The 22930-nt window shown below is 48.7% G+C and overlaps 9 protein-coding genes across 9 annotated transcripts; 3 read left to right on the forward strand and 6 right to left on the reverse strand.

The window, feature by feature from the left end:
• Nucleotides 1–357: 357 nt before the first annotated feature.
• N7481_002505 (hybrid sensor histidine kinase/response regulator) lies at nucleotides 358–3787 on the forward strand (the record flags this gene model as incomplete). Its single annotated transcript, XM_057261724.1, has 3 exons — nucleotides 358–1349; nucleotides 1397–3416; nucleotides 3467–3787. 3 exons carry the CDS (start codon nucleotides 358–360, stop codon nucleotides 3785–3787), a joined length of 3333 nt encoding a protein of 1110 aa, XP_057126656.1.
• A 295-nt stretch (nucleotides 3788–4082) lies between these two features.
• N7481_002506 (uncharacterized protein) lies at nucleotides 4083–5269 on the reverse strand (the record flags this gene model as incomplete). Its single annotated transcript, XM_057261725.1, has 4 exons — nucleotides 4083–4379; nucleotides 4432–4520; nucleotides 4611–5050; nucleotides 5100–5269. 4 exons carry the CDS (start codon nucleotides 5267–5269, stop codon nucleotides 4083–4085), a joined length of 996 nt encoding a protein of 331 aa, XP_057126657.1.
• Nucleotides 5270–6673: 1404 nt separating this feature from the next.
• N7481_002507 (pirin family protein) lies at nucleotides 6674–7610 on the forward strand (the record flags this gene model as incomplete). The annotated part of the gene is made up of 2 exons (XM_057261726.1): nucleotides 6674–7019; nucleotides 7096–7610. 2 exons carry the CDS (start codon nucleotides 6674–6676, stop codon nucleotides 7608–7610), a joined length of 861 nt encoding a protein of 286 aa, XP_057126658.1.
• A 255-nt stretch (nucleotides 7611–7865) lies between these two features.
• On the reverse strand, nucleotides 7866–8734 carry N7481_002508 (GTP-binding nuclear protein GSP1/Ran; the record flags this gene model as incomplete). Its single annotated transcript, XM_057261727.1, has 5 exons — nucleotides 7866–7919; nucleotides 7971–8185; nucleotides 8262–8415; nucleotides 8509–8601; nucleotides 8669–8734. The coding sequence occupies 5 exons, from the start codon at nucleotides 8732–8734 to the stop codon at nucleotides 7866–7868; spliced, it is 582 nt and encodes a 193-aa protein (XP_057126659.1).
• Nucleotides 8735–10391: 1657 nt separating this feature from the next.
• N7481_002509 (uncharacterized protein) lies at nucleotides 10392–11409 on the reverse strand (the record flags this gene model as incomplete). Its single annotated transcript, XM_057261728.1, has 2 exons — nucleotides 10392–10559; nucleotides 10930–11409. 2 exons carry the CDS (start codon nucleotides 11407–11409, stop codon nucleotides 10392–10394), a joined length of 648 nt encoding a protein of 215 aa, XP_057126660.1.
• Nucleotides 11410–13208: 1799 nt separating this feature from the next.
• N7481_002510 (uncharacterized protein) lies at nucleotides 13209–13727 on the forward strand (the record flags this gene model as incomplete). Its single annotated transcript, XM_057261729.1, has 1 exon — nucleotides 13209–13727. The coding sequence occupies one exon, from the start codon at nucleotides 13209–13211 to the stop codon at nucleotides 13725–13727; it is 519 nt and encodes a 172-aa protein (XP_057126661.1).
• A 2455-nt stretch (nucleotides 13728–16182) lies between these two features.
• Nucleotides 16183–19311, reverse strand: N7481_002511 (NEDD4 family E3 ubiquitin-protein ligase; the record flags this gene model as incomplete). The annotated part of the gene is made up of 9 exons (XM_057261730.1): nucleotides 16183–16678; nucleotides 16732–16869; nucleotides 16922–17215; nucleotides 17280–18513; nucleotides 18585–18718; nucleotides 18781–18928; nucleotides 19052–19090; nucleotides 19188–19210; nucleotides 19292–19311. The coding sequence occupies 9 exons, from the start codon at nucleotides 19309–19311 to the stop codon at nucleotides 16183–16185; spliced, it is 2526 nt and encodes an 841-aa protein (XP_057126662.1).
• Nucleotides 19312–20094: 783 nt separating this feature from the next.
• On the reverse strand, nucleotides 20095–21032 carry N7481_002512 (polyadenylate-binding protein; the record flags this gene model as incomplete). The annotated part of the gene is made up of 4 exons (XM_057261731.1): nucleotides 20095–20235; nucleotides 20315–20402; nucleotides 20497–20753; nucleotides 20964–21032. The coding sequence occupies 4 exons, from the start codon at nucleotides 21030–21032 to the stop codon at nucleotides 20095–20097; spliced, it is 555 nt and encodes a 184-aa protein (XP_057126663.1).
• Nucleotides 21033–21631: 599 nt separating this feature from the next.
• Nucleotides 21632–22522, reverse strand: N7481_002513 (vacuolar protein sorting-associated protein 29; the record flags this gene model as incomplete). The annotated part of the gene is made up of 3 exons (XM_057261732.1): nucleotides 21632–21820; nucleotides 21878–22291; nucleotides 22466–22522. 3 exons carry the CDS (start codon nucleotides 22520–22522, stop codon nucleotides 21632–21634), a joined length of 660 nt encoding a protein of 219 aa, XP_057126664.1.
• Between the last annotated feature and the right edge of the window lie 408 nt (nucleotides 22523–22930).

Here is a 22930-nt window from a genome sequence, read left to right on the forward strand (position 1 = left end):
GGAATGTGCGGCAAGCAGAATGGCTCTCGCAGGCTCATTAGCTTTCCATTCGCGCCCATCTGACCCCGAGAAAGAACGAATACGCGAATTGTCGAGGTTCGTTATGCCGCGGAACCTCCCCCGCCGGGCGCAGATCATTTCCATGTGTTGACCAAACCAGATATTATTGCTGTACAAACCAGCAGTCCCTGTCGCCAACAGCTACCATCGTCGACGGAAATGATTCATCTAGCAACGCCCCTACTGGAGATGAACTGTTCAGCCCTGGTGTCCTGTCAGCTGACATCACGTTGACAGCGCTGGCCCAACTTGGTGTTCATCGTTTGGGATGCAATCGTTCCTTTGTATCTCTCATCGATGGGGATAATCAGCATATCATCGCTGAGGCCACCGCCTCCATCTCGATACGAGATGTCGATAAACACCTTCCAAATGATGGGATATACCTTGGGGTTCGAGCTTTGGACCTGGTCTGGGGGGGTTTGCCCGCATACGATCCGCTTGTTCACTGCCCAAGACGAGGCGTACGAAGTCGACACGGAGAATGTAACTGCCAACCGCACGCGTTACATAGTTCGAGACTTTACCCGAGAGGATTGCTTCAAAGATAGACCTTACATACTCGAGTGGCCTTATATGCGCTTCTATGCGGAGGTACCTCTGACCAGTCCAGCTGGCTATGTCCTTGGGTCATATTGCGTCGTCGATGATAAGCCACGCGACGACTTCAGCGAGGAAGATGTCCAGACCCTTCAAGAAATATCAGACGCAATCGGCAATCATCTCGAGAACAAGCGCATAGCTCATTACCATTCCAGATTTGAGCGTCTTGTGACTGGACTGACCGACTTTTCCAAAGATCAACCTGATTTTGATCCACGAAGCCCAAGTGGAAGCCTGACTGAATCGGCAAATTCCACAGTTCATGAATTCATATCACCAACAGCTACTGCTGATCAAAATTTCTCTATCGATGGTTCTCATATCGATGGAAGTGAGAGTAGAACTGGGCTCGACTCGCAGTCATCGTCCGCTTTCCAAGCTGATTCCAAATCGCCGTTTTTCTTTGCTGATAAACCTCGTGGCTCCACAGAGCCATCCTCGCTGGAATCCAATTTATCGTTGGGCCAACCAAGTCCAGGGGAAGAAAGATCTCTTGATTCGCTCAATGAAGCGTTAATGCTAACGACTAAGATCGCGCCCAATAACGAATCTCTGGTATCATTGTCTGGCGTCAGCACATTAGATCGCATTCGAGCAATATTCTCCCGTGCCAGTGTATTATTACGAGATGCGATGAATCTGGATGGTGTGATGTTTTTGGACGGAGCCAGAAGCAGTTCTTCTCTGTCAGTAATCTTGAATCTCTATCAAGGCTAGCTCTAACATACAATAGTGTACCGAAGAAAGACCACACATGGGAACCTCTGCCAAAATTAGCCAGCCAACTCGATTATCTTAACTCATGTCCAACCCCGTTAATTTCAGATAAAGAGCCTAGACCTAAAAACCAGTGTGAGGTTTTAGGGCAGGCTTTCAAGCGGCAGGATTCGGAGGTTGCAGCGGCAGAGAGTCAAGTGATTCTAGACGAGGAACTGCTCGACACACTGCTCAAAATTTCCCCTCAAGGGCAAGTTGTGAATCTCGACATCGGGTCTGAGAGCGATGACGAATCTTCCCTCGGGCCTGCGATCGATGAGTCGCAGTCCAGACATAGAAGCAATTTCAATGTCGCCAGAATACTTAAGCCTCTTTTTCCTACCGCTCAATCTGTGGTATGGCTTCCACTGTGGGATCACCAAAAGTCCCGATGGATGGCAGGTATGCTTTCATGGAGCTCCAATACCCATCGAGGCCTTGGTGTCGAAGAGTTGCATTACTTCAAGGTCTTTGCCCATTCGATCATCTCGGAGGTATCACGAGTCAACTGGACCTCAACGGAAAAGTCTAAATTTGATTTACTGTCCTCTTTGAGTCATGAGCTTCGCTCCCCGCTCCATGGTATCCTGGCAAGCGCCGAGTTGCTCTATGGAACGTCAATCGATTCTGCACAGCAGGAAATGATCAAAATGGTAGAAACCTCGGGTTTGACGCTACTTGAAACAACAGATCACCTCCTGACCTACTGCAAGATCAACAATAGTCGCCAGGCCAAGAGGGTGAAAGGGAACAATCAGGATAATCAATTACTCGTCTTGGAAACCGATTTCGATCTGGCAACTCTCGTGGAGGAAGTTACCAATATACTCTATACTGGTCAAAAGGACCCTAGCCTTTTTGCTCGCCTTGCAATCGTGTCACCTTCGACAGACACTCACAGCAACGCAGAATCAGCCTGCAGCCCAGTGAAGCCCTCGGTCGTTGTACGAATTAATCAATCGCATTCTTGGAAAATTCGATCTCTCCCGGGCGCTTGGAGGAGGATAGTGATGAATATCCTCGGAAATTCTTTGAAGTGGACGGCTCAAGGAATGATCGAAGTTTCATTGTCCATGCTCAGAAATCCCGAGGTTCCCGGCAATCCCATTGCGCATATCTCAGTCATTGACACTGGCCGGGGTATTGCGCCTGAATTTCTCAAACACGATCTTTTTACTCCCTTCTCTCAGGAAGACCGCTTGGTCGAAGGTGTTGGACTGGGGCTTAGCATCGTTCGCCAACTTGTCACCTCGCTGAATGGGCATATCAACGTCAGAAGCGAACTTGGATTAGGAACGCAGGTCGATATTTACATTCCTGTTCACCACCTCGCCGATGATGACCTGGTCCAGAGTTCCTCAAATCTGGCCGAAAGCTCTCCGCCGCTTCAGGTCTGCTTGGTCGCTTTCAATGGGTATCCAGACATCAAGGAGACACCGACTGGATTGCTGACTGCTGAGTCGAAGCGCAAGCTGTCAATTCAGGGGATGCTTGCTGATGTTGTCATGTCAAAGACTGGTTGGACAGTTTCTTTAGCTGAATCAATCGAGAAGGGACAAGGTGATATCGCTGTCCTTGAGAGCTCGACCCTTGAAGAGATCGCCACCCCAGATTCTCTGCCAAGCATTATCTCAGCGAATAGGTTCCAGTTGTTGTTAATCCTAGAGACCAAGCCTTCTCGTTTCGAGAAGAATCTGCCGAATGTCATCTGGGTTGCACCACCCTTTGGCCCGCTGAAAATACAAAGTGCAATTGAAAAAGCTTCAGCTCTTCGTCGATCGCAAGCTGACCTCAACATCAACCCAAACACCAATCAACCAACACCCCTCGATCCGCCACATTTGCATTCAATGGAGCAGCTTTCCATACATTCTGAAGAAGCACCGCCAGGGGAATTCGAAATCAAGATGCCCCATTTTATCGATCTTCCTCGGATTTCGACAGCGCAAAAGCAATGCCATATTTTGATTGTGGACGATAATGAAATCAATCTCAAGGTGCGTAATCAATATGCAGTAAGCCCAGTTCATTTTGCTAAGTTCAATAGATTATGGCCACATTCATGCGCAAGGTGGGATGCACCTATGACACTGCTTCTAATGGGTTGATTGCACTGGAAAAATACAAAGAATGTGATCGCCAATATAATTATGTCTTGATGGACATATCGATGCCCGTCATGGATGGTTTGGTCTCGACACGCAAGATACGACAGTTTGAGAAAGCAAACAATTATAAGCCATCTTGCATCATGGCAGTGACCGGAGTTGCCTCCGATGCTATGCATCAGCAGGCCCTGGCTGCCGGGGTTGATCGTTACCTCGTCAAACCGTTGTCCCTCCGTGAACTCAAAAAGATCATTACATGATACCCTTCTCTATCTAGCGTTCAGCGATATTTGCGGCTATTGGCCCGCCCTTTCGCATTGCTATCTGCCATGGGATTGACTCTGGTTACTTTTCGATATATGATCTTTTACGCATACGCTTTTTAATCTGACCTTTAACTCATAGCCTGTGATACACATCCGATTTGGCATTTGCACTACTATCTCCACTGGAAATAATTCAAGAAAAAAATCGCCAAGATCATCTCTTTCCCTGTTTGATCCGATCCTGAATCGTTCATATATTCGTAGTAGCTAAATATTTTGTATGCCTCTATTAAAATAGTTTTGATGCATATTTGAGCAGATCAATTTGTGCGTCTGCAGAAACAGCTCTTATGGCCGCGCTGAAATATGGAATATCCTGCCCGTTATACTCACAGCTGTGCCCATGAATTCCAATTGTGACTGTAGCGCCATCGCCATCGCCCAATAAAGCTTCCTCAACAAGTTTCGACTTATCGACCTGTCCGCGCACGACAGTATCGGTGATATCATTTCCAAGTTTCAAGTTTGGCAAGTCCACGTATCCAAGTTTGTCCCCTCCCATGGTCAGATTAAAGGTGACATGGCCCTATTAATGTTAGCGGCGGTGTATGTTTTGGCTTGATGAATCTAGTACATACCATTTCAACGCTAAAGGGAGTCGGATTGCGCACGGAGATGGTTGCATTGAAGTTATAACCATCTTCTGGGGGGGTCAAGAAGCTCCAAGCTAGTCACATTAAAGGACCCCTGCTGGTTCACGAATTCTAGTAAGGTCAGCGACAGTACCGCGAAAGTCGAAATGATATTCAACACATACCGGTTACATTATAACCGTCCATATTCATCGTCTTATGAATATCCAAATGGGCAGTTGGGAGTCCACTGAGCTTCAGATCTGGATGTGCCGTTGCCAATATCGCGAAGTTCTCGTCGGTAGCTGCTTGAACAGCAATCTTCGACAAGCATTCAATACAGGTCAAGTCCAGATCTGTGTCAAACTCAATGGTTGCGCCGTCACTGAAATCGATTTTTGGCACGGGGAAAATAGCAAACTCCTCGTTGGTATCCGATGTGCGGATGCTTGCGTTGAAAGCCGTCAGATATCCACTGCCACTGAAGCCACCGCCCATGGATAAAGATTTCTTCTGCTTGACATGGAATGCATTCGGTCGAGGGTTGGTTATTTCAAGTCCCTCGCTGTCGTACTGGTAGTCGTTGATGTATTTGCTGGCAAAATGAGGGATTCCCACGTAGATGCTGTCGTATTTAGTATGAACCATTTTAGCGAGTAGAGTGAACGCCTTACATGGGTAGTACTGTCACCAATACTATGACACCGAACGCAATCAAATACACCCACCACCATTTTTTCATATGCGCCTTGAATCGTTGCCACAGAGTCGGCCTTGGCGCAGTGGCAGCCGTCACACCATTCGCCTCGGAGTCTGAGCTGTGCTCAATATCGGATTTCGACATGGTGAAGACTGTGAAGACTCGCGGATCTAATTTGGCTTTCCTAGCCTCCTGTCAAACGCCGTTAAGCGTCGAGTAAAGGCCGAGGTCAACGGTGAGTGTTGTCGTGGTAAGGGGGTGGAGTACAGCTGCTTCCCATTTTATTGCGGTCGGCGCTCGGTCTGGATGCTGATTTCACAGATGCTGCAAGGAAGGGAAATTATTGTTGGGACATTTGCAAGGATTTATTCGGAGTCACTGTCGCACTGCACCCCCATGGGGCTCGCCGTGCCACTGTCGATCGCTCTCCACATCACATGAAGGCAGCGTATTCGGTGCTCGGAATACGTTCTCACTGTGATCCGATCGGCGTTGAAGGAGAACATCAAAAAGGGGCCAGCCGATCATTAACTACAATAGTAAAATCCGCCGATGTCACTCCAGTGGTGTCAGGGTCTTCGCTTAGCACCGAGGGTTTAATTCTGTATCCGCAATGAACGCCATGATCCAATAAGTTGTCCTGTTTGGATGGTCGCTGACCGGAATCGAGCAACTCGAAGCGTGCACGACCACTTCTAACGACATGTGGCACCGATCGTTTTTCTTTAATACCCCCGGCTCACGGCCATCATCTTTTGATCAAGATCCGCCCGCAAGCTCATGTCATCTGTGATCAGTCGCAGAGATTCGAAGATCTTAGGTTTTGCATGTCGCCGGCGGTGGAAATCATCACGATTAGACTCGGACAGCTTACAGCGCCATTTAACAACTAACTTTGGAAGGTTGGCGGTTGAGATATCCTAGATAATTCTGCTAAAACTTCCATGGTGATACCGAAGGACCGGAATCCGAAGTCAATGTTCCTCAAGACGTTTCCTCTGTTCTTCATTTCCAGGGGTTTCCAGAAAGCCGGGCCTTTCTCCGCCTATTTTTGCGTCTTTTTCTCGAATTCGTCGAGATATGACAGAATGCCGTGACTGACAGTTGGAGCCGGCAGAAAATTCCTGAATTGAGTCGAGGCTTCTAGAGCAAGCTATTTTTACTTATCAATTAGCCCCGCATCTCAATCTCAGCATCTTCTAAGCTGGCGTTCGTGCGGCGTTTGTCGATAGCATCTGGAAGGTGTTCGTCATGTTAGCGCTCCGTGGCCAATAGGGAGCCGCACGTAATCAAGAGTCAGCAATCGCTCAGCAAAATAGTCGAGCGCTAAACTGTTTTAGGACTAGCGCGCTGATTGACGCTCGATAATGCTTGGATAATACGAAGAAACGGTTTTCTACGTCCACTAGCTGGGAATTAATGACTATATAAGACCCATTCTACTCCCACTTTGATCGTAAATCACAATTTTTGAACACATCAATCTACTACTACCATAACAATATAAATCGCACACAGACATTCAAGTTCGACACCGTTCAATCCACAATGTCAAAGCCTCTTTCTCACGCCAAGGTCGTCCTTCGACGCTCTGCTGACCGCGGACACGCGGATCACGGCTGGTTGAACTCCTACCATACATTCAGTTTCGCCAACTATTTCGACCGCCGCTTTCAGAACTTTGGAAGTCTCCGCGTTTTGAATGAAGACCGTGTCGCCTCCCGAAACGGCTTCCCGACGCATCCGCATCGCGACGCCGAGATCTTCAGCTACATTCTAAGTGGCGAGCTCACGCACCGCGATAGCATGATCAAAAAGGGCGCCGAAGGTGAACAAGGAAAACAATTCTACCGCATGAAGCGAGGCGATGTGCAATTCACAACTGGAGGAACTGGTGAGTTTTCTTTTTCTTCCCTTTTCCCACCCCCATTTTCTTCTCTATGTGAACGAAGCTAATCAATACAAAACAGGAATCGCCCATTCCGAACAGAACGAATCCAACAAACCTGTTCATTTCTTGCAAATTTGGGCTCTGCCATGGGCCAGCTCCCTGAAGCCTCAGTATCACACCAGGAGTTTCAGTGAGGAGGCTAAGCGCAAAGCTTTCGTCCATATCTTGTCACCTCTCGCCGCGGGTCCAGAAGCTACACCGGCAGAAGAAGAAGCTGCCACGCCCAAGATCCCTGATACAATTCCCATTCATGCTGATTTTGTCATGGGGGCTGGTATCATTGAACCAGGATCGACATTCAACTGGACCGTCGGAGCCGGTGATGCTGTTAGCTTCAAGAAGAAGAGAAATGTTTATGTTCATTTGCCGATGACCAAGCAAGGCAAGGCCAAGGTTAAGCTCAATGGCCTCGAGGACTCTGTACTTGAGGAGGGTGATGGTGCCTTCATCACCCTTGTTAATGCGGGTGATGCTTTTAGCGTCGAGAGCGTTGGCGATGCCGATGCCGAAGTCATTGTTTTGGACAGCAATTAGTTAGGGCCAGAATTTAGAGTATAATGATTTTAAAAATATAGTTAATTCATGAATTGTTATTCAAGCAAGACCGTGCCGATAGTCCTGTTTTTAGGTTATTTCAAACTGTTTGTTTGCTTTCTAGCTAGATGCACAGCTCGAATCTTACCCTCGGTTTAGCCGCTTTTAGATGTACCAAATAGTAGACGAGCCGAATCAAAGTATTAATTATCTGACAGCAAGATGTGGTATGCTAGTACTCTTCCATCTCCTCTTTTAGTCATGTATCTCCAGATCATCATCTGTTAATGTATACGGAAACCAAAAACTCTGTTTACCATTAGCTTTATAAATCCTCTGACAAGATTCAAGATCACGTACCGCATCAGGATCATTCATCAATTTCCGCACGATGCACAGGAGTGGCTGATCGAAGCGTGAAATATCGGATGCAACATCATAGAACTGTACATCTTCTGTCTCGCCGAGCCAGAGAAGTGTCTCGGGATCTACATCCAGCAGTTTTTCTTTGGATGTGGGCTTCCATGTACAAACGACAACTGGTAGGCCCGATGGATTGGCCAATAATAGCTCCTCTATGTGAGGAGGTGTTAGAGAGATAGAAACTATAATTATCGCGATCAATCATGGAAGAGGTCATTTGAAACCTACCGTGCCAGCGAAGAGCGTTTTCGAAAGTAATTGGCTGTGCTAGATCGACCATGATAATCGCAGCGTCGCTATTCTGGAGCCATGACTGACGGTCTCGGAGTTTGCTTTGGCTGCCAGATACATCCCAAAGCTCTAGGTTCACACGGCCAGCGGACTAAAAAGAGAAAGAGAGCAGGATCCTTTTTAGCTTGCTGCTTATTTCTTGCAACTTAAGTGGAGCTAAGCAGATAGATCCATGTATACATACCATATTCCTAGACCAGCGGAAGACTTCATAGCCAGCTGTTTGGAGGTAGTCTCGATTGAAATCCGGTGAGAACTGCTTTTTGATGTAGCTGCTCTACAAGAATAGTTAATATCTGGTCCGAGCTAGTTACCACATATGCTTATGCTTTGTCGCGTTCTACCTTGCCAACCCCTCCATCGCCGACAATGGTTACTTTAAAAGGCTTTTCGAGGTTTCCAGGCTCCATATTCGTGATAAATTTGATTTGTTTTGCGCCGGAGGAATTCGACAAGCTGGCTAGATGGATCCGTCTGGCTTTATAGTATCAATGCCTGACTTATTTAAAGAAAGCCTAATTCTTGGGAGAGCTTTGACACATCAGCGGGGTCAACGCTAAGCTAGGCCTGACGATCTCTTTCATGAATTCGGGGGCTGCTAGAGAGTCCAGCCTCAAACTTCCTTCAAGGAAGGGAAGGGGCAAAACTTACCAGGTGGAATTTTCATGACTCGGTCAACTTCCCAAGCGGACTTCGGACCCTTCTTAAACAAGCCTGAAAACCCTCCGTCTCCGAGTCCTTCACGGGATCCCAATACCCAAAAGAAACCCAACATTCCGTCCCTGGAACTGACTGCAGCTACTTTTACGTAATTTCCAGACGCACGCAATACCAGGGGGTCTCTTTTTCTCTCGTAGAATCAGCTGACCAACCCCCAGGGTCAGCAGGTTCTCAAAATTGCCAAATTCTATCTTGGCTATCCCGTTGGAAGGGCCGGAGCTAGCGCCATTTTGCGCCATTAATTCGATAAGTTCCTCGCGCGTGGAGATGAAAGGATTGGCGGGTGGTTAGTTAGCCTTTTTTTTCTTCCCCGCCCCCGCATTGCATTGCGCCGGGCCTGGATACAGTTCCAGAAATCTGTTGAGACAAAGATAACTGGCGGGTGCTCATGCGGAACTGGAAGCGAAATTATCGAGTGTTCCTGTGTTATGACGTGGATGGAGATCGTCCAGCTGAGCAATTCAGGTAACCAGATCCCCTCACTCTCACCGTCTTAAATGAAATCTTGTAACGCCCTTTTTTTCTCAGCATTATAGCAATCCCGTATTCAGGGCTATTTTTACTCATTGGTCAGGCTTTGCTTCTTGGATTCGAAGAGCCAGGATATGTATGGCATAGTAGTAATTAAATTCAATCCGATATTTTATGTTGTTACAGTCGGTAGCGAAAACGGCTTCTACCCTGATGGCAGCTTTTCTTTTCTCACTGCCAAGGAACTAGCGTGAACCCCTTATTACACGCCGACTAGTAATGGAATGACAATGTGTGGTACTGTGTTATATTAAATACTATATTTACGATATTAAATTACTCGATGACTGCGTCAGGCGCATCTACATACGCTAAACACAATGTTGCCCAATTTGCAGTATTTTATTCGTCGGTATATGCTCGGGTATCGAATGTATCGCGTGACAAAGCGTAGTGTAGCACAATTAGCTCGTAAAGACCCCTCGCACGGCCCTCAACTTATTGACTGCAGGACGGTTGAAAGACTCTTCCATACAGCATTCATTTGTAAATAGCATCAATACAGAGACCAACGATATGATGTTTAGCACCTGCATAATTGCGTCCTTATTGCTTCGATCTCAATAGGAATACATTTACTCTTCGATCAAGATATTCTGTATAGGGAAAAAGACCCAGATTTATGAGGGCCTCCAATATGAGATGCTTACTTTTTATTTTTTAAAAAAGCGCCCTTTGCATCCCGGCCCTTCATTTCGACTGTCACTTAAGCGTCTAAGGGCTGGCTTCGAAATTCAGGGGCGGACTCCAAAATCACCGATATCTTCCATATACATTTTCTCCCTTTTTGGGTCACATAAATGCGCAGGCACATTATTAGTCACGTCGACGCCAAATAGAGACTCTGTCATGGATCACCCCATTCTCACCCTTGCCTACAGCGTGCGTGCGCTCTGGTTGCCAGTATGCCACTCTCTCCAAGCCCGCCTTGCTAGGCTCTCGCAACGGGTCCGCATTGACAAGACCCTTATCGTTGTAGGAGATCTTCTCACCGGGGTAGCTCAGATGCTCCATGTAGGCCTCGGAGGGGGAGGCAAATGGAGGGCTGGGGCCAAGGGGTCCTTATGACGAGGAGATTCCAGACATATCAGATTGCCTGCAGGTGAGGGAGCAAGAAGCTCAGTGTGTCGGAGAGCCCATTTAGGACGGAGCTCTGGGTTCAGAGCACAGAAAAACTATATAGTTGTTAGATGGGATGACCAGAAAGACCAGAAAGATCCAGGGTAGGTCAGAAATGGCACATCAGCAGTCCAAAGACAGAAAGCGAAGCATCTTGCAGTTCCCCCGGTAGAACGTAGAGTACAGGTGGAGAGAAAATAATAGCAATGACGGAATGGAGCCTGAGTATACATACCGTGTAATCATAAATAATATCAAATCCATTTCGAGGTACTCCAATTTCCTTCAACCAGGTATCATCAAAGAAATCTCCCTGGACGAAAGTGACCTTCCCCTTCCCGGCTTTCTCGTCTCGCACGCGGTACCAGCTAGGGTTCTCCTTCTCTTCCTTCTTGCATGCATCGACAGCCGTGGCGCTAACTTCCAGGCCATAGGCATCATACCCAAAGCTTGCCAGTAAGAGTACATCTACTCCACGCCCACAGCCCGGCACCAGGGCCTTCCGCCTCTGGCCGTCCTGGGTGATCGGCTTGCCAATGGTGCCAGCTCGCTGGACCAGGGTGTCTTCTAGCGCGGGGTTGGGGAAGCCACGATCCCAGGGCAGATTATCATATTTGTCCCAGAGAGAGGCCCAGCCATCAACATACTTGTCGCCCTGATATTCGGCCCAGTGTGCTCGAATATCCTTGGGATCAATGTTGTTAGGAGTCGCCATGGCTGTGTGGTGGTGATGGAGTGCCGGGGAAGTTGGAGGTGGTCGCTCTGGCGTGACAGTGATAAACAGGGTAGAAAATAGGAATGGTAGAGAGTGGTCAGAAAACTATTGAATACACAGGGAAGTAAATGATATTGGGTGCACGACGTCTATTCTACTTATACCTCTCCACACTCGTAATTAACTAAGTGTCTTCACGCTGTTGTTGGAAATCATTGTCGATCAAATTACCTCAAAAATTTGACCGCGAGCCAATAGTCAGTTAGGTGTTGGGTCGAAAGTTAATCAGTCTTTACCTGTTTATTCATCAAAAAGTGGAGGTTTCTATTACAGTGACATGGGATTGGCCCAGGCGGAAATCTTGGGCCCACCGTCCTCCAAGTATTACCCATTTCTAGTCACCATTCTTTCCTGACATTCCCCGAGGGCTTAACTGTCATTCAGGCCAAGTACAGCAATTTACACTCGCTCAAATCTGCTATGTATGTATGTAACAGGACGTTATGATTGGTGGTGATGCAGCTGGGGACCAAAAAGATAATGTTTTGACTGATGACATAAACTAAATGCTGCGCCACACGGAAATATGAATAAACATCCTGACGTAATGATCTAATGTTTGATTGACGGGGGCAGTAGTGGCGGTGCCAAAATTATAATCAAGCCGACAGGTTAGTTAATTAACTTAACTTGGGATCAGACAAAGAAAACCCTTAGAAGAAAGATGAGCATGATCATTGAGGATAACTGGGTTTAGTCGGTCTTCATTGACGTATTGAATTGATTCTATCTAGTTGTTTGATTATTGTAGCGGGGCAGACAGTAATCAAGCCCCGTTTCTTGTCGCATCTGGAATGAGTTAGTGAGTTGTTTACTGTAACAATAACCTTTGCCGGTTCGGAAATGTCAGAGCACCCCCAACTTACGTTGGTCGACGACGAAGTGTGACTCCTCTGATGGTACAGGCCTTGTGTGATCATCTACTGGAAAAGCCAGGGCTATATGCACTAATATAGACAGGACAATGTCTGGCAAGTGAGGCCTTCCTACTTGGGCTGCCGCCGTTTTTATGAGGCTCAGGCACAATGAGTAAAAGTCAGCATGTGATCAGGTTTGTTAACGGTTCACTTAGTTGTTGACAATAACTTTAGGCTTCTCCAGTGCGTGTATTTATCTAAACTGCCAACCTGGATAGTGGTGTTGGAGATTACTTCACTGTGGTCATGACTAATCATTCTTCAAACTCCTTACGATTTAGTAAAATAAGTGAAACTCTTGGGACCCTGGAAGGGCAAGACATAAGGAAATACACGTGAATAAAGTATTCGGATAATTGGAGGAGTATGGTGACCCATTTCTAATCAACGGTCCTCAAAATGTGCTTGCTAGCGTGGAAAGTCATGCGTTCATGTAGGCAAACCAGTCAACCAATAAACCTTGTAAGTAAGGTGCGTTGTTCATGCCATGCAACCGAGACACAGATAGTGACAAGGCCGACGAAAGGTGACTGATTGTATGAGATGGTGCGGGGAAGCTCGGTGATTCCCAACGAACCGAACCATTTTAAGAAGGCAACCAATTCTATTGCTGAACTGGCTGAAAACATGATGCCGCTGCATCGAGTGCACGGACTTGCTTTACGGCACCTCCGATGTCGTGGTCCTGGCTGATTGGATGCCTTAGTAAAGCCGGAACTTGGCCAAGGTCTGGCACGTATGCAGAGCCTCACTCTCCTTGACGCACGTTGTTTAAATGCTGGTAAAAAGAGTGCTTAATCGACTTACTGCACGGAAAAAACCATGGATCTCTTCAGCGGAGTTGCTTCAGTAGTTACGGTTTGCGGTCAACTGGAAACATGCGTCAATGGCCTTCGTCGATTATACATTACCCTGAAGTTCGCGAAACGGGACGTACGACAGCTGCTGGATGAGGTTTATATTTGCCAAAGTCTTTTTGGTATCTTCAATGATGTCACACGCCCTCTGGGCAGCGAGGTGATGAAACTAGCCCACAAAGAAAAACTTGATGAAGCATTGCAGACCCAGTCCACTTCGGCTCTTGAGCAAATCAATCACATTATGACCAAGTTCAAGCCGCTAGTAGAGGAAAGCAGGACCAGCTCATTTGAAGAACTCTTAGCAAAGGTTCGGTGGCATTTTACGAAGCAGGAGATCCAAGCTTTGATGATCACACTTAATACTGTGAAGTACAGTCTTAGCTTGCTTTCTTCTCTTTTGGCAATGGAAAGCTCTATCGCGAGTTTCTTACAACAGTCAACAGCGAATGATAACCAGGACTCACTTGTTAGTCAGATGTGAGACTCGCTAGCCGATCGTTATATTATTTTTTATTATGACTAAAGCGCTTCTTCTATTTGCAGAGCCACGTTGGAAAAGACGGTTAATCGCCAGAGCAAGACTCTGAAGAGACTGGCCAAGACAATGAATGACACACTTCAGAAAGTCCACGAGTCGCCGTTGAAATCCAACACAGAAGCGATCATCGACATCATTAAACAGATCAAGAAAGAGCCTGTCGCTAAGGCACGAGCAGTTATCGCTCGGGACGAGCGAAATAATCCTTCACGTGTTATAACCCCACCACCAAGTGCTCGTGATTCCATAAGCATGCAAAACCCAAGGAACATAAGACTAGGCAATACGCGATTACGTTCCGGTAGTCGTTTCCCTAGCGTGATAGCATCGCCACACAGCCAAGGAACACCATATCAGGAGGGTGTGACTGCGTCTCGCCAGCGTCGAAGAACGCGCGATTACGGAGATGGTAATAGAGAACACTATGAAGGGGGCTCATCTTCATCTTCCATCCGCAATGTCAGGCATAAAAACCACATGTTATTCGCTCCCAATCCACCTTTCATTCAAGAAGATTGGGATTTGAGGAATCGAAACAAGAGTGATTCTAGAGAGAATCTTTAAGGCTACGCAGCGGGTATGTGGGCAGGTGAATATTATCGATATGAAGCTTGACTCTAACTGAGCGAAGTACAGGGTCACCACAATTATTGGTGTCACTTTTGGGTCCTAGGCTTCTTTATCAAGCCTCACCAATCTTCCTATTGCCTCGAAGATCGTAACTGAAGACTTTCAATTCTTAATAAAAAAGAAGCATGGTCGATCAATTCAGGGCCAAGGGGCAAACAATATGCATAGAAGTCAGGAAAGAACGATATAGACTGAAGAAGAGCACGCGAGACTCTCTCCGTAATCGTGGTGGCAATTGTTTTAGAAGAAAACCTGGGCAGGCACTCTGGCTCAAGTTCAGCGTAGGAGGGGTCACCGAGCGAAGCACACAAGACCTGACTTAATCCTTACATCCGAGGAAAAGGACCAAAAGACTATACCGAATTGAAGAGCGGTTTGGTAAGTGTAACCAAATTGAGAATCCCGTAATAATGTATTCTCTTGCAATATCGGCCTACATCGCATGATGAAGAAGGACAACGCATCAGGTTGTAAACACTCCGCCAGACAGACTCTTCCCCAGAGGCATTTTCTTCAGCATCCAGTTGGGCATCTCGCTCGTTGAGCATCCTTTTAGTTATTTTAGTTACAGATGACCGTCCTCTTTTCTCAACTCTACCCGAGGCAGTTCTGGGGAGGCGGTCATCCTCAATGTATTTAAAGGTAATACTTAGCCTCAGTTTCTTGCCTCGACAAAATAGTTCCCCCTATCTAAGAAGCTGTTTTTCTACAGTGATCCAATCTATATTGAGATTCTCAAATCGCTTCGTCAGGTTGCGTTGGGAACGATCGTTTACCGATACAATGATCGAAGTATCATCAGACCTTACCCTCCTGGCACAGGAGGTTTTCCCTTCTAGCAACTTCTCTAACTTGGAACTTCAATCCCCTGGGCGGGATGCTATGCTGTTTTGTTTGTGGGTAGGTCAAGTTCAAGTTACATGATGGAAGGAACTAGTAACTACGTGTAGAGTAACTTAACCTCAACAAAGTACTAGTACGACTTACCCTAGGAAACTTAATTGGAAACAAAGTACCAGTACCATTACGAGAAGACACTCAGGACCAAAGACCCGCCAAGACGAGAATATAATTCGTGCTCACGATGTTACAGAGAGACAGAGGAAGGGGAAGGAAGAAAGAAGAAACCTATATACAAAAGCGCCCGCCAGAAAAGCGAGACCAGAGAAAAAGAACAGACAGGCATCACGTTTGACCATACTTGATAAGAATCGGAATTGGAATCGGGACGGAATTCGGTTAAACTGCGGTAATGAGATTGGCATGCGCAGGTTGGACGATCCACCATACAAAACCCCCAGCCCCCTGCCGTCTCCTCGGTGATTGTCGATATCAAGATCTCGTACCTTACACCCGATCCCAATCTAATCCCCCGATCCGATTGAATAAACCAAGTGGCGCGTGGAAAATAAAGCAACGATTGGCAAGAACAAGGAATTACCCTCATATGCACCTCACAGATTCGCAACCAAGGCTGCAGAATCGGCAAGAAGTATACGAAGTCATTTGTTCCGGGGGTATGAGATAAAACGAGAGGTGTTGGTATGTAGGCGTGTTTGTGAGTGAGGAAGATGAGATGCGCAGATAGACAGGCGGTATCGTAGGTCGAGAGCAAGAAGAGAGAAGAAGAGAAAAAAAGATGATGGATTTGAAAAAGGAAAACAACGGGTGGGGGGTATGGAGCTGGAGCTGGAGCTGGAGCTGGAGGGAGATAATCTGATCTGATCTGGTTGGGGCGGCGTTTATAGCAGGTGTAGCTAAGCTTTCTCTATTCCTGTCCAAATCCAAGGGTCTCCTCCACTGCAATAGACATCTTGTGCTCCAGGGCGTCGTGGGTCTTATAGGGCGGTAGGTCAAGACGGTTGAAACAGGTGTGCGACTTGGGCAAAGCGGCAGGATCTCCTGACTTCTCAATAGTGAATCGTCTGGGACCGTCCGAACCTTGCAAGTCCTTGAAACCGTTGACGGGGATACGCGAAGTACCAGTGGTGAACTGCAACAGACGCGACTTCTGCTCCGCATCCCAAGTGCGGACGATCTTCCAGAAGTTCTGAATAACCTCGTCCTGCTCCTGGTAACCGCGGTAATCGGTGTGCTTCTTCCAGTCATCCACGTCGATATCAGCGATACCGCCGATTAGCAGTTCCAGTTCACGCTCGTCGAAGACGTTGACCAGATCCGCGGGGATCAGTTCGTTGAAACCGGACATGAATGCGTTGAATTGCTCCTCCACGCGCTTGACAATCTTCCATTCCGTAACCAATCTGGAAATTTGTTAGTCAACACTCCAACTATCCAGGGATTCTGAACAACTCACTCAATGTACTCCGGCTTGTTCTCGTTGGTGACGTTAATCTCCTCTCCACCGGGTTTCAAATCAATAGTGCGACGCTCGCCAAACTTCTCATCGTCGACAGAGAAGGTAAGCTCAACGATTCCTTCGATGTCATTGTCCCTGTCGGGGATTAGTATTGGGTATCATGGCTCCTCAGGAAAGGAAAACCTACAAGGTCCACGCAAGGTTTCGATGTAAATCTTCGTCCACACCCTCCATGTCTTGAAGAGTCACTTTCTTCCTCAGCATCATCTTATAGAAAGCACCGATGAAGAAGGAATCCAAGAAGCGACGATGGAAGATCGCCAGGCCGACAACACGGCCGATGAATTTGAAGTAATTGAGATGCTCAGGGTTGACGCCAGAGTGAGGATTAATCTGCAGGGTATAATTATCGTGGGCGGAGTATTCGAAAAGGCAGTAGAAGGGGTTGAACATTTCGTGAGAGAGAAGGAAAAAGAATTCACTAAAAACGTTAGCGAGGTCGAGCGAAAGAAAAACTTCGGGGTGAGGGTAAGAGGAGGGCATACCGAGAAAGACCACCATAATCCAGACCGTCTTCCCCATCGAATTTGATCATCAAACGCTTCTTCAGATCGGAAGCACTCTGGCGCATGATCTCGGCGTAAGAGTCTTCGAAGATATTATTACGGCGAACCTTAACATGGCATTGACCAGACATGATTCGCAAAGCAGGCTGGGATCGGAAGTAGATCAGCTTGCGGCGGAAGTCACGCTTGTACTGAGGAACACCCTGGTCCAAGGAGGAGGGCAATCTGGGATCGTCCCAAGTAGTAGTCTTGGTGTTGTGGTCGACAAAGTACACTCGAGCCGTATTCGTGAGACGCATTTCCCAGCCACTTGGTAGAGGTCCCAGTTGAGACACGGGCTGCTGTTGGATGGTGGTGTTGTTTCCTCCCTGGTTCTGGTTCTGACCGTACATGCGGATGTACTGCTGCCGACGAGGATCGACCCAGGTTGTAGTGCGGGTATTGTGGTCCACGAAGTATGCGCGGCCCTCGGGCGTGGATCGTTGCTCCCATCCTGGCGGGAGCTCTCCAGTGCCTGCAGTGGTGGCTCCCGTTGCCATCATGGAAACGGCATTGGCGTGAGATCCAGGGGCTGAACCCCCGGCGGCCGGTGCAGCAGGAGGAGGAGCACCTGGCGGCGGCGTGCTTTGGCCTTCCGGCAAATTGGGCGAACTGGCGCCGGTGCGATCTTCCGGTAGCATTCGGCTCTGGTGGGCGCGACGCTCGAGTTGCATGTTGGCGGCGCGCTCATTGCGGGAGCTCTGCTCATTATAGTTGGCGGATGGTCGTGACCAGGTGGTAGTTCGCGTGTTGTGATCGACGTAGTAAGTCCGTCCCAAATTATCCTCTCTTCGCTCCCAGCCCGCGGGGAGTCGACCCTGACTATCCTCGAATGAACTCAGATTTGCACGCGATGCGGCACCGACACCGGGCGGAGCGGCTCCATTGGGGGGTGGAGGGGGCCCACTGGTCGACGCGCGGTTGTTGAGCGAAGAACTTGATGCGGCGGGGGCGGGAGAATTGTCGAGATGGTTAGGACCAGCCTGGGATTGCGATAAGGGTGCTGCAATTTGTGGGACAAGACCACTGGATGTGGAAGATTGAGCCTGTTGAGGCCGAAGTCCATTCTGCTGGTTGGGGTGGGGTGCGTCGAGATTAGTTGACAGGTTAATGATCAGCTTGCCGTGGACGACGAGGTTATCATTGGACTTTTTCAGGTCGCGAGTGAGCATTTCTAGAAGGGGAACGAAAGTTAGCACAGAATGTTCCTTGACGAGTTTTCGTCACGACTCGATCGCGTCATACCATCACCACCCATCTGTAGATCGATCACATCGCCGATCCGTACGTTGATGACGCCGAGGAAACCCTGATCCTTCTTCTTGAACTTCTTTTGGTCGAAAATTTGAATCGCGAGAATACTGTCTTCGTTGACTTTCCTGTTTCGATAAAAGACCACCGGTTAACACCACACATGTCCCATCCGGAATCACCACCACACCGAGACCAAAGCTCGCGGTAAAAAGTGGGGGTAGCGACGTACAGATCGAAGGGTTCATTCCAGTATGGATTCAAGGTCTTTTTGATCACCGAGGTGGTGTGAGTTTGCTCGCCTCCGACAGTGGCCACAGCGAATGGGTCGGGAAATCCTAATGGTGAAAGTTGCTGGTCAGCCCCCCCCGCCGCTGATGATCATCCACGCTCGACCGAGCATCGTCTCGAATGGATGATCGAAAGATCGCCATAGGGTAATCGACATGGAAAGAACATACGAAAGACATCACGTTTGTAGAGACCGTCGGCCGCGATAACTATTATCATTTAGTCAGTCTGATATCGAAGGCGGACCCCGCAGCGTCCCGCCTGATGCAGGGCCCCGGGCTCCCAAGAGGAAAAAGGCAGTCTTACTCGTGACCCGAAGGTTGGGCTGGCTAGAAGTTGCGAAAGGATATCAGCTAGAGAAAAAGAAATGCGAAGGGGAGGAAAGGGGCGAAGCGATGTGGAAGACGTACGCTGGCAGGTTGGATGCCATGATGCCCTGAATGAGTTGACAAGCACGTTAAAAGCGAAAGGACCGATCAATCAAGCCCGATACGAGACAGGAAGGCGCATGCACAAGAAAAGAGGAATGGCAACCAATCTCAGAAATGACGTGGTGGGCGTGATGAGTGGAGGAGGGGAGGATTGGATTGGGAGGTTGAAGGTTGAAGGTTGAAGGAGGAGAAGGAGAAGGAGAATGGAAGGGCCGGGCTAGGCTGGGCTGGGCGTGGTGGTGGTGGAGAACTGCGCTCAACTACACAAGACACTCAATACTAAAGACTAAAGACATTGCCAAGATGAATTCAATCCGGTCTTGTTAGTCTTGACTTCTAATACAATAACTACCTCAGCCACACTGCGCCCGGTTGGAAACCTCTGTTCGCTGATCTGGCGTACGTAATACTGGGCAGGTCAAGTCTGAGTGCGGGTGCGGGCGGGATGGCCAGTGGCGAGCCTTGATAATAATAGGACTAGATACTTACAGACTAGTTTACCGGTTACTAAGTACTAGGTATTAGGCAGCGAAATAGATACTGCAACTACGCTGCTTACTTTCAATGGTTTTGCCCTCCTTGTACGGAGCAGTCATTCCATGATTACACATCGAGCCCAGCAAAGACTCGTTATTGTACATTTCCTATAGCCTAGCCTAGCCTAGTCTCTTAACTCCATAGCCAGAACCCCCACGAGAGAGAGAGAGAGAGAGAGAGAGAGAAAGGACACAAATTGATGGCCAACACCGGATTCATCGGATACCGGCGAACTCTGATCTCCTTTAGTATGGAGCATAGCCACGACCGCGTCCCCGAATGCCACCACCGCGGTAGGTGCCACGGCCTCGCCCACGTCCTCCACGGAATGCACCTCGTCCACGACCGCGAGTCATACCGGGCAGGTTGGTACGCTTAGGGGTGACCTATAAGGAGGGGGAAGTAGACTGCGATTAGTCCAGTCCAGAGCACAAATAGAATGGTGAAGGGACAAGAGAAACAAACCTTCAAGTTGCGACCACGGAAGACACTCTCGTTCAGAACCAGCGCATTGGCCACGAGACTCGGCTCGGAGAATTCCACGTAGGCGTATCTAATAATCAGACAGATAGAATCGATCAGCATTGTTCCACCTATTCCATCCATCTTCCGCGCTGTGCAGGTGCAGGTGCAATGCTTAAACTCACCCCTTCGGCTGACCACTGAACTTATCCAGCAGAATAGTGACTCGATTGATGGAGCCACAGCTCTGGAAATGCGACTGGATCTCCTCCGGCGACGCGCCATAGTCCACATTACCGACAAAGACGCTTCGGGCATCGATATCTTCCTTGTTCTCTTGGAGACCTTCAGCCTCCGCATCGAGGGATTGTTGCATCTCTTTCAGCTTAGCGGCTTCGGACTCCATCTCGGCGACCCGGCGCTTCATCGCGGCGATTTCTTCCTGAGGCATTGGATATCCGCATTAGCCGGTGTTCATCCTGTTTTGTTTTGCTTTGCTTTGCGTTGTATTGGTCGTGGTGGTCGCTTGCTTGGCTTGGCTTGGGGCTCCAGCCAAAGCTCGACTACTTCAAAGCTACCTCTTGCGGGATCGCTTTGTCGCACGGAGTCGAGTCGCGATTGCTGGAGCGGAAATATCTTTGATCACACGAACCTCATCATCAACCCCCTCTTCCTGGGTGGGAATCTGCTCCTCCTTGATCTCTGCTCCTTCGGCGGACATTATGTGGGATGTTGTGAAGAAAAGGAAAACGGGATCGATTGATAATTCGGGTTGTCGGGCAGCGGCAAGAGTAGGGCGGCTGGGGGGGGGAGGTATATGGCGACGGGAGGAGGGAGAGAGGGTAGGGGAATGTCGTGCTAGAATTTAATTAAGAAGTGCTGGAACAATATGGGCGATTGAAAGGCCCTGAAAGAACGGTCGTCAAAGAATTGTGGACGTGAAGGTCCATGGGAGATCTTTCCATGCGGGGCGGATGAGGCGCGCTGGCTTTGGCTCAAGACGCTAGTCCCGATCCGGTAATGGACCAGGCTGCGATGGGAGGATCAATTGTGTCTTTGTATCGGGGTTGGGGAGGACAAGTGCTCAGTTATTGCAAAAGTTAATAATTGATTGAGGAAAGCTTCAAATTATCTTGGACAGAGCATCTTCCGATCGAGTAGTTTGGCTACACTGGTTCTAAGAATAGGTATCATTCCATTGCAAGCAGATATCAAAAAGGCCAGACAGTACGGCGTACAGTATGCGGGAACAGAGAGACTATGTACAGGGTGAATCATATAGGGTAGATAGGTCAAACGAATAATCATGGTGGTCCCGGCTCACGAGTCCGCAGTTGCTGCTGCTGCTGCTGCTGCCGGTGCCGGTGCCGGTGCCGCCGCCGTTGTTGCCGTCGCAGCATCTGGCGCGCGGTTCTTACGGAAGGAGACCTTCTCCACAGCCACATTTTCGATACCATTGGCGTCGGTCTTGAGCTGGTAGACGTAGAGAACGAGGACATCGCCTTGGATCTGTCACCGTGTTAGCATTCACGTATATCTTATCCCACTTGTATTGCGCCGACTCACATCCATCAAGCAGAAGCTCGGCGTCGGCTCTTCGCCCTCTGGCCAGAATCCGGAGCTCAGGGCACCAGTGGCACTTCCCGGGTTGATAAAGAAGTGACCCTCCATCTCGAATGCCTCGAAGCGATGGGTGCCGCCCCAGAGCAAGATGTCGACATCCATTTGGCGGGCAGCGATCAAGAGGGCGTCGGCGTCGCCATTCGGGACGATGGTGTGTCCATGGGTAAATCCGATGCGCAGGTTCCCATGTTCAACGATCTTGGAGACGGGGAGGTTGGGCGAGTCAACGTCAAAGTCGCCCTTGACCATTTGCAGGTCCGGGGCGACCCCGCGGAGGTACTCATAGGTCTCGCGGTCGGTGCAGTTGCCCAGACATAGGATCTGGCCGATCTTTCCGGGGGAGAGGAGTTTCCGAAACTATCAGAAGGTGGTGAGGGGTCAATTGCAAGGTCTAGATATAGGTTTCGGTGAGGGCGGGTGTCGATGATCGGTTGAGGCATACCTTGGGTGGGAGGTCCTGGGCGGTGGTTAGCGGGACAACACAGTGAGGGAAGGGCCTGAGAAGACCTGGAGGAGTAGATCCAAACTCACAGGAGCACGGTCGGGGATGAATAGGTCACCGATGACCAGGACAAGACGGGCGGTCATGGCTGGAATTGGTGGGAGGAGCTCTAGGACAAGCTAGAAGCAGCTAGGAGGGGATGGAGAATGGAGAATGGGGGTTTGCGGAGTCGGGATTAGCGCGGAGGCCATCTGGTTGGTTCATCGCCCCGAACACGCTTCTCGTCCGACTGGTGTGAATTCGGGTCGGGTTAGCCAATCGAGATCTGGGGGAATTGAGTGCTTTGCGGAGCTCTCCGAGTGCTAGGATCTCTAGAATGGCGAGTACAGCGGATAGTGTAGACTGGTGTGGTGGTAGAAGCATACCTAGGTAGTCTAGTATGGACCACAGAGTATGAGTGCGGATGGTATACCTTACCATTGTGGTCTATATTGATACATTGCATGTTCAAGTTGTATATTAAATTAACAATATCATATAGTTCTTGTGGTATA

Source organism: Penicillium waksmanii, assembly GCF_028829765.1.
Source record: "Penicillium waksmanii strain IBT 27052 chromosome Unknown utg000002l:1.0-3326099.0:1.0-3328782.0, whole genome shotgun sequence".
Taxonomy (NCBI): domain Eukaryota; kingdom Fungi; phylum Ascomycota; class Eurotiomycetes; order Eurotiales; family Aspergillaceae; genus Penicillium; species Penicillium waksmanii.